This window comes from Lissotriton vulgaris, chromosome 4_1 (genome assembly GCF_964263255.1).
Source record: "Lissotriton vulgaris chromosome 4_1, aLisVul1.2, whole genome shotgun sequence".
Taxonomy (NCBI): domain Eukaryota; kingdom Metazoa; phylum Chordata; class Amphibia; order Caudata; family Salamandridae; genus Lissotriton; species Lissotriton vulgaris.
In genome coordinates, this window is record NC_141691.1 from 1839645132 (window position 1) to 1839659926 (window position 14795).

Here is a 14795-nt window from a genome sequence, read left to right on the forward strand (position 1 = left end):
ACACACCCCCAAGCGTGGACTTTGTCACGTCAGGTTATGTGTATACTCTTACTGAGCACAGTAGCACCAGCAATGGCATGTACCAGCACTGATTGGGCACAGACCAGGAGGCATGTCACAGAATGAGTCTATTCATTGTGATAAAAAGGTGGATCTTGAATGCCTTACCAAAATTTTCTACAAAGTGTATCAATGATACATTTGTGTGTCTCAAATGTGTTTGATAGTTTGGCTGGTAGTGTGCTGAAGGAACAGACACCAGCTGACCACATCCTTACCCGTTTGAAAATGTTCAGCTGATGACCTATTGAGCAAAGTTGGCATGTGGTCGTGTATTGTGAAAGCATGTTGGTCATGATAGCAGTAGAGGAGGAATTGTACACCTTAACATTAGACATAGAAATTGGCACTTTGCACACCTGGCCACCAGTAACCACTAAAGCAGACACCTGGTACTGGTATTTGAGGGGGTTATGGGGAGAGCAAGAGGACTTGTGTTAGCTGCATAAGAGACCCTCTGGGTGCTCACAATCACAGACTTCTTTGCCCCCAGCTGCAATAAGGTGCCATAATACAGTCTGAATAAAAGAGAGAACTTAAATAAAACCTGACTGATGCATAGCTTGACTAAGAACAACAAACAGCTGTGTGAGGCCATGTAGTATCCCAAGACATATTCCTAGCATGTTCTTCAGTTGTGCATGGAAAAGGAGAGGCGAGTTTTGATAGAAATAAAATGAAATGAAATAAAATTTAATTTGTAAAGCGCATGGCTGCCCTAGAGCGTCCAAAGGTCTTTAACAACACATTTATGTGAGGGGTCATTACCAAGAGATGGAGGTAACCAGCATTCAATCCACTGCTCAAAAAGTTTAAACACCAAAAACACCTTAGACTTACTAGCATTGACCTGGTGCAGTTGGCAGTCACCCACCCAGCACCACCAAGATGGATCACACACCACTAGCCTCTCCTTCGGGTCGCCCCTTAGCACTCTGGTACATGTAGTGCATGTAGATGGACGAGTAAAAAGTAGTTCACCACAGTTGGTGCGAGTAGTTACTCATTATCCCCACCCAGCACCAGCTGCAAAATTCAATCCTGAGCTTATGTGCATCCTGCACCCAGGGATTTCAGAGTGCAGCTAACAACTGCGTGTGATAGTACTTTCTGCCATCACATCCTAGACATTTTAGCTAATGTTTTTCAATATGAATTAAATGGTGTTGTTGTGAGAATTGCACCCTGTTACACAACCAGTTTATTATAGGGAAACATGGAGGTGGAAGAGTGTGTGCATTAAATGAAAGGTTGTGGCAGGAAAGAAACAGTTGGACCAGTCCAGTGCTATGTCCGCTATGCCTGCCTAGTCAAACTTTGGCAGTGTAATGTGTTTAATGGATGTGTCGAACACAGCACAGATATCGACTGGGACCACTGCCAACATACATCCCTCAACCAATGCTGCCCTTGTCAGTCCAGCATTTTCTTTGCAACATTGTATTTGTGAATGTATCATTCCATGTGAGTTACTGTGTGTGTTGACTCCTCTGAACCCAGGCAGTAGACAGATAGCAAGCTTTACAAAAAAATCTTCATCCTACTAATCCATCTGCATGGTACAGCACACTAGGGGTTACAGAGAGTGGCACATTGATAACGTTTGCCTACTACACATTTCAGTGTGTAAGAGGTTGTGCTACAGTGTACAGCATGTTTTCTTTTGGAGAACAGCCAGTTGTTACACTTCTTGTGTGTTGATGGGGAACATTCATGTACAACTCTTATTCCATGTATGACTCAGGCTTCCCTGAGGAATGCCACAATGGTGCCTATTCAGGCGCATGACCAATGTTGTAGCACAAGCACAGGGTAGAGCACAGGAATGCAACATGTACTTGTATATGTGCCCATTTATGTGTTTGCAAAGGAGTTTTTGCGATGCCCTGCTGTAGATTCCTAAGAAACTGCTAGTTATGTACATATGTCACCATAAAGTTTAACATTAGCAGATTCTTTTCATACTGACCAACCTTTAGCAAGTTTTCACCGCTCTTCCACGTGTGTCTACATTTCGCAACAGACAGTGTACACAGTGCTATCGTTGAATGTTACACACATGACACAATTGTACATTGCTATAGACACACAGGTGGTGATGAAGAACTTGTTCACAAGTTTGACTGTGTTAGTACAATGATATTTTATTTCAGGAATATCATTATGAATTATAAATTGTTATTTTCACAATGTGTATTGGTTTAGTGTTTCATGCAAACAAATTTGTTGTGTGACACTTTTTTGAGACAGGTGTTGAATGTCAGACATTGGTCTCCTCTGTGAAATGTTTAGTGTGTTGTCCAATGACACCTGTGTGAAATTGTAATTTACTGACCACTCTTCCTTTGTATTTTTATAGCAAAATCATCCTCAGAGTCTTCACTTTGTTGAGTAGGTGCAGGGCATGTTGTGCTACTGCTACCACCAGCAGTGGCAGGGGATGTTTGAGGGTACACATGTTCCGTCGAGTTGAAGTTATCCCTTTGTTCATTCAGCATCATTTGCTGGTTTTTGATGACCGTCAGCAAGTCTGGATGAAAGGCTGTCATGGCTGACAGGAAGAGGTCTTGCCGTTGCTGCATGTCTCTCATTTGGTTCACAATATCTTGGAGGTGCTGGGCTATATCCCTGTTGGCATTTTGTGGTGGCATTTGGACATGCCTCTCACTCATGATATTGGAAATGTTTGACAAAGATTGAGCTAATCCTGGTGTTTGTGTGGAGGTGGCTTCATCAGTGGCAATGTTTGCCAAATCTGGATTGATGCTTTGTAGTATGGATCGCAGGATGGCAGCGATACTTGGCAATGCCACATGTACCTCACTGAGGAGTTCCCGCTGTACACTTACAGCAGTTCTTTGGAACTCATGTTGTGTGTTCTGCCACTCATTAATCATGTTTGTTGGGGAAGGTACAGGTGGTGGTGGTGGTGGTAGAGTTTCGACTTCAGCATCAACCACATCGTTGTCACACTGTGGAAGGGATGTGAGTGACCGTATGGTGGTTCTTTCCACCTCGAGTGTGTCAGTGTCAATGGTGGGAGGATTGTCATCCATATCATCCAATATAGTGTTGTCATCCAGTTGTTGTGCAGTTGATGCAGCATCCACTGTGAAAAAATGTGCAAATCTGTTAGTAGTGTTGGCAGGTTTAATTGTAGAAATGTTTAATCCGAGCCATGACGTGTGCACTCATTGTCCAACACTGCAATTGTTATTTGGTGTGTGATTACAGGGTGTTCGGCTCCTTTGAAAACAAACAATTGAGATGTATCATTTTAAAATTTGTGAACATTACGGCCCATGGGTACAGGTACTCACTCAAAGTATCACAAACCCTATTTATCTGAAGTCTGTTGTGTGCCAGCCTATCACCGGCAAAGGACACACTGTTTGTGACGTTGTCAGATTATTTTCTGCCAAGACAGGATTTACAGTTGTCTGCAATTGAGACTGACAGACACACTGCTTTGTACACATTGGTCATTTCATTGTAGTCAAGCAATGACTGAATACAATACAGATTTGCAACAAATTGTATGACATTATTCAACACAATCTCTTAAGTCAAACCCATTTTGTGAATGATCGTAGGAGTCAACCTACAATGATGACAAGGTAACTGACATTGGTTATTGTGCTGAATGGACTTTCCAGGCCCCAACACCTCACCGAACAACAGTTACCACTGATCCCCCAAATGCCATGCCCATACAGACACAAAAGAAAAGGAAGATATCTGGTCTACACTACTGAGTACATGCTCTTTGATGAGCAATACCAGTGTGCATGTCATATCATTGTACACTCTTACTACACAATGGCATACCAAACATTGTAGGCACTGACTATTTCACAACTCGGGGTGGCAAAGCTGGTCTGCCATTTTTAATTCAACATGGGATGCTGTGGTGCAGTGTTGTTGCTGGGATGTGCTGTGAGGCATTGATGTACACCCAAACATGGTGTTGTTTTTGTGGATGTTACGTGTTGTATGGAGTGCATACCTAGGGATAAACACATTGCATACCATGCTGCAACAGTACATCATTGTGCTACACCAAACAAGTTTGCAATGGTGGCCTACGCATATCTGCATCCTGTCCAACAGGGTGGGACACTGGCATACGCTGTGGAGGGTGTTGTCCCTGAGATGGTTAGCACTCAAGTTGCACTGCCACTCAAACAACACACATTAGGGATGCATGTTGCATCTCCTTCATGTAATTTCCAAGCTGTCTTGGCAGGGAATGCTGTACCCAGGAATCTTTTGTTACACATAGCTGTATGTCATGCTGGCAGATTAGCCAACTTTGTGAGTATGCATCACATTGCACCACTGTGTGGATGTCCATTTAAGTGGAAGGGGTGATGTGTAGTGGATGATGCCCATGGAAATGTGTTGCACAGGTGTTAATATTTGATTTTGCAGCAACATTTGGACCATAAATTATGAAATTTGGTAGACGTTGAAACAAATTCCATGATGGTGATTGTTCTATGTGGTTGTACAATGTTATGTATTTTTGTAGGATGGTCATTGGACCTGCTGTACTTTAGATGTGGGCCAGGAATCAGTAATAAGCCTACTTAAGCGTACAATGTCTATTCCTTTGTGCTCTCAGTCTGGCCAAAACAGTCAGGTGCAGTTTCATGTTCACAATGCAGCCAACACTGTAGCATGTATGGAGTACATGGCCACCCATCAGGCCACTGCCAGAACACACTGCCCCTGCGTGCATGACAATTGCAACACCACATTGCAGGCCTTGAGTCACTTGTATGAGGCAGCCTGGCTGCTTACTATCCCTTGAACCAAACTCATAGTCAAAGGTGTACACATGTCGCTTTTCCAGACCTTGTTTCATGTTTAAAATCTGTAATGTGATGTCAAACGATCTGTGACACATACTCCAAACAACCCTGCCCCTTACAGTATATTTCCAGGATTTATCCTCCAGCCATCTGTCCAGTGCACCTACATCATTTCTCACTTGCAGAAGGTGTGCATGCAAGCGCAGCAGGAAGACCAGTTATGCCTAATATTATGTTACAGTTTGTTGTCCGACATACCATTGCATTGCCACTGCTTTTACATATGATGCTTACCACTAGGTCTCTTATTACAAGAGTGAGGTGAGAGCTGGGTAGGATAGCATTGTGCATTACGTTTCCCATCATCAAATGTCCAACACTAAAAGGAACATTTATGACACATTACAACCACAGTTACATGAGATTCCTATGACTCCTCAAAAAAGAGACTAGCGGGTCAATTGACATTAACTGGCGCATCCCTGCATATCAGCAGGGATGCAGCAGTTATTGTGCGTCACGCCAACACCTCTTTCCCCAACATTGCAGCACACCATGGTGCAAGACTAGCCAGCTATGTGACGTATCTGCTGGCGTAAAGGAGACACATTGTTAGACTCACATTGCAAGCGCAACGCAGCTCCAGCAAAGCTTGGGGCACAAAAGTGACACAACAGCAGCGCAAATGTGGCGTACGGGCATGTAAATATGACCACAGATATCACAACAAAAGGGACTCTGATTTTATATGTATCCCACCAAAAAAAACTAATATCATAATTTGGCCCAGACGAGACCCTATTTAGACATTTTGCCTCAGAAGACACCCTATTTTAATATTTTGCAGGCGAGAAAATATGAAAATGGCTTATTTATCTACATTGACACACACTTTTGGGATTTTTAAAAATTAAAATTACAGAAAATTATTACATTTGAGACCATAGGACACTGTAGTTTCAAATATACTCCCCTAAGGGAATCCTGTTTTGTTTTTTGACACTTAAAAAAATAATAAGACTAATGTACATTATTTATGAACAGGACAGCCAATCTAATTTTTGTTGACAATGGAAATCACTTACTTTGCTATGTCACAGGTGAACACATTACCTAAGCATGAACTCCTGTAACTGCACTCGTTGCATCACAATGCATTCATATCACATACAATGTGATAGCAAATAACTGCCTGTGGTTACTTGTAATTGACATTTAAATGTGATACCTGTGTTGTTGTGTACATGTGGCATGACGTCCAGAACCATGATTGGAAGCATATAGAGCCATTTGCCACAGGAACACACTTATCAGTCAAGACCATGACTCTTCCACACCCCTCCGCTGCAACACATACTTACAGGACATCCACCGTGTACACAAACACTAAGTAGCCATCTTGCAAGACTGTATACTTATCTTGCACGCCGCACAAGTCTAATGTCAGGGAAGAAATGCTTCCACATCAGGGCAATAGTGCCTTGTGCCACCCAGCAAAAGTACATTGCACACAACCTGCTAAAGTCCATCCTCCATAATGTGCAAGCACTACACATGCACACCACAGAGACGTGACACTACATTGCTGTTCACTCTTCATTTGTCACCTACTTCACAGACACATACATTTGTTGCGGATCTATGTTCACCATCACCCTCAGTGACAGCTACTTAATTTCCCACACAGCCCACATTAAGGGTGAGTAATTGCCATATCCGACAGGTTAGGAGGACACTCTGTCTAAACATGCAATTGAATGACCCATCAGTGACCATGGTACTGCACAACTTACATAGACAGGCCAGGCAGGCCAACATCCACTTTGCTGCATTTCTTTTCAGGCCCCCATGGGCAAGCAGGACACATATTCTCATACAATTGTAGCCACCATTGCACACCAGGCTTACACACCCCCAACTCAATGACTACATCATGACCTTGGGCCTCAAATTCCACATGAGACACCACCATGTAGAGGACACCATTACCTCCTTGGTGATATTTGTCACATTCAAATGAGAGTGCTCTTGTGAACACAAATCCTCATCACAGGAGACATGGACAGGCACTTATCCTACACAGTAGCCACATCCAACAGCACACCCCCACCCCTATTTACGTGATCCAGCCTTCATGGTGACTGTCACAGATTCACCATGCCCACAAAACACCACCACCATCATGTATCCACTTCACAAATGTATACTGGACAGCTAATGAGTTGTCATGGAGTGCCTTGTCCACATCACTTCGCCTACACTTACATAGAAGAGCCCGCTGCACATGTCCTCCACCCATTGTTCCCTACCTAACCATGCACACTGGCACGCCACAAGGACAGGCAGACAGTATGTGGCACCACTTGCACCTTCTTGGCAACGTCACGCATGACATCCAGACATCCAGTTTTGAGTTTTGGTCTGTAGGTTATGCATGTAGGCATATGGATGGTCCTGTGCACATGTTTTAAGTGTTCGTTGCACCATCAGCTCTTCAGTTTGTACTTCCACAACAGTATAATTGTGGTGGTGCAAGGGCCTACATACATGAAGGCCATTTTGTGTGATCCAGCAGATATGGACATCAGATTGATTTTGTGTCATTTAGAAATCTAGATATAAATATGTGTGTGACTTACTATTATAGTCATTGTGATTGTGGACAAATACAAGGAATATTGTGGCACAGAGAAAATGTTTAGCTGCAATGACCACCATAACCCATCACAGGGATATGCGCACTTATTTGTACTTACCTGTTGTGTGCTCTGCAGTTTCTCTGGTGGCACTGTCCTGACCGGAGATTCCTATTACTATTTCTTCTGGTATGACTTGTGCCACCTGCTCCTCTAGTTCATCCAGGTCCTCCTGGTCTGCTGGGCTGCCTCCTCCAGTTCCAAGGGCTGCCTTGCGATTTGCCGCAAGTTTTTCTTTTGTGCGGCGCTTGCAATCATGCCACCTTTTTTTGCAGTCAAGGACAGTCCTCTTGGCCTGGGCTACACTATTTATTTTCATTACAATTTGCCTCCATATTGCCTCTTTTTTGCCGTGGGGCAGCTTTGAATTTACAAACAGCTGATGCTGGTACTTGGTGACCTCTGCCACCAGGATTTCATTTTCCTCATGGCTGAAATTTGACTTCATTTTCCGTTTAGCCTCAGCCTGTACATCTGGGCTTCTGCTAGCAGGATTTGCCTGGGGGTCCTGCCTGCTGGTATGTGCTTCGTCCATTTGTGTTTGTCTTCTGTGGTCCACAGCTATCGCAATCGATATTTGCATCACTTATCCTGCAACCTTTTCACGCTTCCCGCAGTTTACAGTGTTGCGCCGGCGCCGCAATGGCGTTACGTGTCGCAAACCACCTTACGTGACTTTTCCGCACGTTGCATCAGGCAGACTTGCGGCAGTTTTGCGGCACCTACGTCAGTTTGTCAGACGCAGATTGCCATCTTGCGCCACGCTCCGTCACCTCATTGATTTGGCGCTTCAGCATTGACTTGCGTCATCGCAGCGGCGTCGCAAGCCTTTTGACGCATCTCTGCGTTGCGGCAGAGTTGCGTCACTCTTCATAAATCTGCCCCTCTATGAATAACAGCAATGGCTATGTTCTTTCACTTATGCGAGCAGACTATAAGTCTGAGCCATCCTTTGGTACCATCAAGAGCTTGTTCTCTTCTGCCTAGGATTTATCCATAAACGACCCAGTCACCCAGGAAACGATCATGGCCTTCGTCTTTAGAATAACACCTAAAGAGCCTGATAGTTGACCAGAAATGATCAAGAGCATTGTAGAGGGAAGCATGGGCATTGCCTCATTCTCGGTATAAGGGAGATCTGAATTTGAAACACCAACTCTCTACTTCCTTCTCAGAGGTGGGTTGTGTCATTCCCTGCTCTCTCTTGGACATCAAGGGCAGGCATGAACAATGTGTCCTTTTTGGCCTCAACACATGCACACCTGAGGCTATTTGTCTTTTCCTTTTCTCAAAAGATAATGGTTGGCAAGCACGCTATCCTAGCTAGTTAAATCATTATTTAGTTTTTTAAACATTGTTCAAGTGAAAAAAGTGCACTTGCTCAGCCCAATTTATTTCAGAGACTAATCAAAAGAATCTAGTGATATTAGTCAACATGTACAATCAGCCCTGTTGGACGTCTAATAAAGCTTCATCGGAATCATAAACAGGAACTATGCAGGCCTGGTTCCTGGGATTTTTATGTGGGTGGGCCAAGGATGCATGTGACTGGGCCATTGCAGACCCGATTTGCCACTTATATGTCTAGCCAGGCCTGCTTCAGGGCCCTCCTTTATCTCTCCTTACTCTTACAAGAGCCCAGCATTATTTTCTTTCCAAATCTCTTCCTAAAAGTTATCACTCTCATAAAAGTGTTTTTGTCCGTGTAATGTCCCTTTGAAGGGTAGAGGAGGTTTTCTGAGGCGGGAGTATCAGGCAAGTGACACTTCTCAGGCTCTCCCTCATGACCTCCTCCTCAGATTCCCTCACTGCCACCCTCCACAAGCACCCCTCATCTTGCTGTGCCCCCCCCATTGTCCTCCTCCTCGGATTCCGTCACTGCCATCCTCCACCAGCGCCCCTCATCTTGCAGTGGCCCCCCACCATTGACCTCCTCCTCCGTAGCCCCTCCCCCTATTGACCTCCCTCTCAGACACCCTCACTACAACCCTCCACCAGTGCTCCTCATTTCTCCGTAGCCCCTCCCCCTATTGACCTCCTTCTCAGACACCCTCAGTACCACCCTCCACTAGCGCCCCTCATCTCTCCATAGCCACTCTCTTATATGCATTGAATTTGTTGTATAGCGCTACTCATATCAGTGTTGGGTGTCACAGTACTTTACATCACGCTCACATTTTTACAGAGACCATCAATCAATAAAGTATGTAAATCAGTCTACAGGGAATGTCACATAAGCCAATGAGGATTACAAGGTGTAGGAATCACATGTCATCCATACTGGTGGGCAGTGTATTTTAAGAGGGTTTCGTCTGGAGAAGCGCAAACTTAGGATTTAAAGCATACCCCAATGGTTAGGGGTTGGCTTTACTGATAAAAATGTGTATCTGCCCAAACAAACTCTTTTTAGAAACATTAGAATAATGAAAGACTGGGGAAGTTCTAACTATATTACAACACAAAATAAAAAGCTATGATCTAACAATACTATTCAGGGTTGCATGCAGCTCTTTGATGACAGTTCATAGGTCACTGTCCTATGATAGGATTGTAACTTCTCAACTGCAATTAAAACGAGAATCTCTGTGACAAAGGCAGTTACGCACTGAGTTAAATACAGTTTATCTGCATTTCCAAACTGCGATCAGACACATGATTGCTCTCCAGCAGGATCATAAATCACCAGAGTCTTTATTGTAAATGAAGCATACATGAAGTATGTGTCTTGCTGGGCCTTCCCTGATTTTTAAAAGAAGAACAAATAGCCACACATTCTCTTACCTGCTCAGTTCCTCATCACAGCCCAGTCTGATAAGCAGCTGCAGGGATCAGGAAAGGTCAATTAGGATATTCAAACTTTTTCTTTCCAGCATGGAATAGAAAAGGAAATATCTACGCAGCAGGAAGGTTAAGGTTAAACGGTGCCAAAGAAAGGATTTGTCCCCTTCCCATGCCTCTATTTAACCTGCACGAGTGGGTGGGGACACAGCCCACCTTTCTAAAAGGAGACGCACGATTGGGTGTGTCTGTGAGAGAGAGCCCAGGCCCAATCACTCAACTCTCAGAACAGGAAGGAAAACAACGTTCACAGGAACGGTTTCAATGAAAGTGGCCATTTTCTACTGGCCTTCGTGCCGGCACTTCCAGGGCCAAGGCTCATGTTTGGGTAGGCCAGGCTCATGCTTGGGTGGGCCTGGCCCACCTAGCCCACCCTCTAGAACCGGCAGAGACGATTTAAAGCATGGGCAAAGTGGGCTCTGGCTCAGGGCCCCAGGCTTTCCGGTGGTCCCCTTATAGAGCCAGCTCTGTTCTGCTGAGTCTTACCCTGATGATGTGTTAATTCTTGAACACATTGTTTTAAATAGTTATACTTTCATTTATTTTTAATGTAGGTGATGTGAGAGAGCATATTAGGACATTTAGAAGAGAAATTATGTGTTTAACTTTTAGGCAACATCCATAAGAAAATTCATTTTAGCTCAAAACAGGACCTCGCATATTAGAAATGACAGGGCATCACAGAGATTATTTTAAGTAATATTAGTGAGCTGCTACTGTGTTAAATATTAAAAACACAAGTTCCTATCCCTAAATATTAGCTGTACACATTTAAAATTTGGACGAGTGGGCCTGTGCGCTGTCAGTAACCTGACCAGAGAGTACATGAAAAATCTGAATTCAGATGTTAAAATCAACGTTGTTCTGAACAGGACTCCCAAAATCCTTTAGATGTCCCTGCGAACCGGGCCTGGAATTAAGAAAGAAGCCCAGGATGAAGCATTTACTCCTTGGACTTGTTGCATGTTTATCTAGGTTCCTGATCGATACTGTGACCTTATGCCCCTATTCGGCTATAAATCCATTTATTCCCTATATTGGCATAACCGTTCAAGTGCGATTTTCTGAAAAGTCATCTCTGGCCTCACACGAACAGAGTCACATTCCAGCATAGCTCTCTGCCACTTCCTTTGCGACCAATTAGTGCAATGACAGAGCAAAAGTCACTATCTGATATTCCTAGATTAACACTCCGAGTTCTTCAACAAGATAAAAACTCAGCAAACCTGGAAATCCCCGCTTGCTGTGTTTTGATTAGTAATGGAACTCTAATGAGCAACTGATAACTATCACTTCCGAGTGACATCTTTAATTGACGTCTTATGTCCAGCAAACTTGCGTCAAACCCGGCACCTGTCAGGTATAAATATTACCAACGTTGCCTTAAGCAATGAGAGCTACTGTTGCTGATGCCAGCTGCCTGCAAGACCCCGTGTTGGTAAATCTAGCACTCTGTCGCTGCAGCCTGCTGTCCCCTTGGTGGTGAAGCTGCTGATACCATTATCGCTGCTAAAGCGCGAACTATGGTGCAGTACGCTTAGGAGCTGAACAGCCGTCCCTCTGCGAAAGACATCCAGCAGATTCCAGCTGCCCGCGGACGCTGTCCCCCCTCCTTCCTCGACGCGCTGAAGAGACCCGCTGCCTTTCTCCTGCAGAGAAATCCAGCTCCGGCGTTTCCGGTCTACCCTCGCGGGTGACTGGGATATCGAGAGTGACCCCTGAAGGAGATACCAATCCTCCATCATTCTATTCAGAGGTATGGTGTTGACTAAACCCTTAGACGAGAATTCTTGAAACAAACCTTGGCAAAACCAACTTAACTTAAAGCTACTTACTTACTCCCCTTCCACGTGTTAGGCTTAGGTCAGGCACACTGGGGTAGGCTTAGTTAGAAGCACCAGTTGAGTATGTTAGCCTAATGTATATATGACTGTATATATGTTTTATTACTTTTAAACCATTATATGGCTAAGAAACCATATCAATGCTTTTACAGTTCTATTTCGCAATACTTATCTTACTGTACGTACTTTTTATCATAACAAGTCTTGCAATTGTGGCAATACATTTCTCTTGTACGAGAAGAAAGACTGTTCAATAAATGTTAACCTTTTATTGACAAACGCCCGTCTCTCTATTCTCTACATCTCGTGAAAGTAAACTGCACTAGACTGACTGAGTGAAATACCTGTCTATTGTTTCACACGACCCTAGAGATTGACTCTTGATCTGAGGAGCAAAGTTGTCATGTTGCACGGTTGTTGGAAAGCTGAATCCCTTCTTGTCTGTGCCAAGGAAGCTGATCACTTCCTATGCAGAGAAGAAAGTTTCCAGTGACCTCTGAGCTAGTTGGTAACACAACCCAATTAAGTTTAGCATAGTCAGTGGAGGCCTGGAATATCGGCAGTTCCACGTCGATACTACTTATGTTATTCCAATGCGCAGGGCCTAGTGGGAAACTAGGAACTACACTACATGGCGCCCAACGTTTGGTAAGGCGATAAACTAACGCAAGACTTTTAGAGTAACTCAGTCGTGCATATTTCACACAGACCCCTTTCTCCCGTAAATACTCCAATAGACGTCTGGAGTGGGTGAAAGGTTAAAATCCGCCCGACCTTAGTAGGAAGAGATTCCTATGTAAAGCTCTGGTTTATTCAACGTTGAAGGATACAGTGTTCCAAAATATTGTGCACCTAATCTTTGTCTCCTTGGAGACCTACTCTGCAAAGCCTGCATTTCTAAAAAATGACAGACAGTGAAGAAGAAAGGGAAGCAGTTAGACTGGCAGCCCAACTAATAGAGGAAGACTCGAGTCTCCTACAGATTGACCCGGATGCCATCGACATCCCGGTCCACTTAAGAAGATCTATAACTTTAAAACTTATAGAAAACGGACTGACACCACAAGGTGGTACAGTAATTTTCGTGATAGAGGCTCACGAGTATCAGCAGACAGAGGTATTCTATTCATGGATAAACTTTCCAGCGGTAAATGCTAGAACAAAAGAGTTTCACTATTACAAAATAGAGAAACCTCCGGAAGAGTACGCTCCTTTCGAGGAGATTGAAATTCCACTTAAATTTCAAGAGCACCTGCTCTGGTTTAATGGCGCCCTAAAACACAATGATCACATTACCAGGCTCGGTCCACTAGGTAGACCAGGAGCCACGTGGCCGGTTCTAGCCAGCTACACACCACATCCTGACATTGTAAAAATGTCTAAGGAAGAGCTGTTAGTACAGCTAAAAACATTAATAAAAATACATAGGCAATTAGTCCAATATGTAATGCGGACTGCAACAGTCCAACCAGCTGTTAATGTACCACAGCTGACCCCTCATCAGGGGAACACTAATAAAATTACACCACAGAACATACAGTCATGTCTTGGTAAAACACCCGTAAAACGGGAACAAATTCCTTTCTGGTTAGCACAGAAAATCACTCAAATAGAGACAGTATTTCCTGATACTACCCCTATTGAGAAACACAGAATCTTGACCATCTGCCTTCCTATGGGAATCACACCACACGTGGAGGACTGTGACACTTGGGGTACAGTCTTTGCTTCCATTTACACAAAAACACACGGTGTTCCGTCTATGGCGGTAATACCAGAAGTGCTAAAACAGATTCAGAATGAATTCGGTCCAGAGCCCGCTTTAAATCTAGGTGTGAAATTACTGAAAGACTTCAAGCAGGTCTCAGCTATATTATTAGCCAATATAAGAGGAGAAGCAGCATCTGTGGCAATCCGCCAGAAGTTGAAGGAAACAGATATAAAAGATCCTGTTGAGCTTGCAAAAATCATAGAAAAATGCTATGAAGAATTAGGTAGAGACAGCTTGGGTGGAAAACCAGTTAAGCCCCAACTGCTCGAAAATCCTGAAAAATTATTTATTAAAAATAATTTAAATACTCCTAAAAAGAGCTGGGATGGAAATAAACAATCCACTCCCAAGGAAAAAGTTTTCCAGTCCAGAGGAAGGTCTCCTCGACGGAGGGAAAGAACTCCGACTCGAGAACGCCAGTCTCCCCAGAGGGAGCCCTCTGAGAAAAGATATAACCTTAGAAATAGGGATAATCTGAAAAAACCTGATAGATATCAAAGTATTGATACACGTCCCTCTCGATCTTTTCCACAGAATTCGGAAAGAAGAGGACGGTCAGATCCAGGAGAGCTCACCAAGTCCAAAGACAAGGAACCTGCTCAAAATAAGAAATCTCAATTTCAGAAAAAGAAGGTAGCCAGTATTAGAGTAATCGAACATGCCGAGAATACTGAGGACACAGTTGAAAAACGGGGAGTGGGCATTGACAATGTTGGACAGTGCAGCAGAAATCAGTATAGCGCGCAAGATCTTGATGAGTCATCTGGAGACA

The 14795-nt window shown here is 43.8% G+C and overlaps 1 protein-coding gene across 1 annotated transcript; it reads right to left on the bottom strand.

Moving 5' to 3' along the window:
- Positions 1–2387: 2387 nt before the first annotated feature.
- On the bottom strand, positions 2388–8105 carry LOC147724606 (uncharacterized). Its single transcript, XM_086967035.1, has 2 exons — positions 7631–8105; positions 2388–3169 (listed from the first exon to the last, which is right to left on the bottom strand). The coding sequence occupies exons 1-2, from the start codon at positions 8103–8105 to the stop codon at positions 2388–2390; spliced, it is 1257 nt and encodes a 418-aa protein (XP_086823161.1).
- Positions 8106–14795: the final 6690 nt, after the last annotated feature.

Coding starts and splice junctions, on each gene's coding strand:
- LOC147724606 (XM_086967035.1), bottom strand. CDS start 8,105: ATGGACGAAGCACATACCAGCAGGCAGGACCCCCAGGCAAATCCTGCT. Junction 3,170..7,630: donor AACTGCAGAGCACACAACAG/GTAAGTACAAAT, acceptor ATTTTTTCACAG/TGGATGCTGCATCAACTGCA.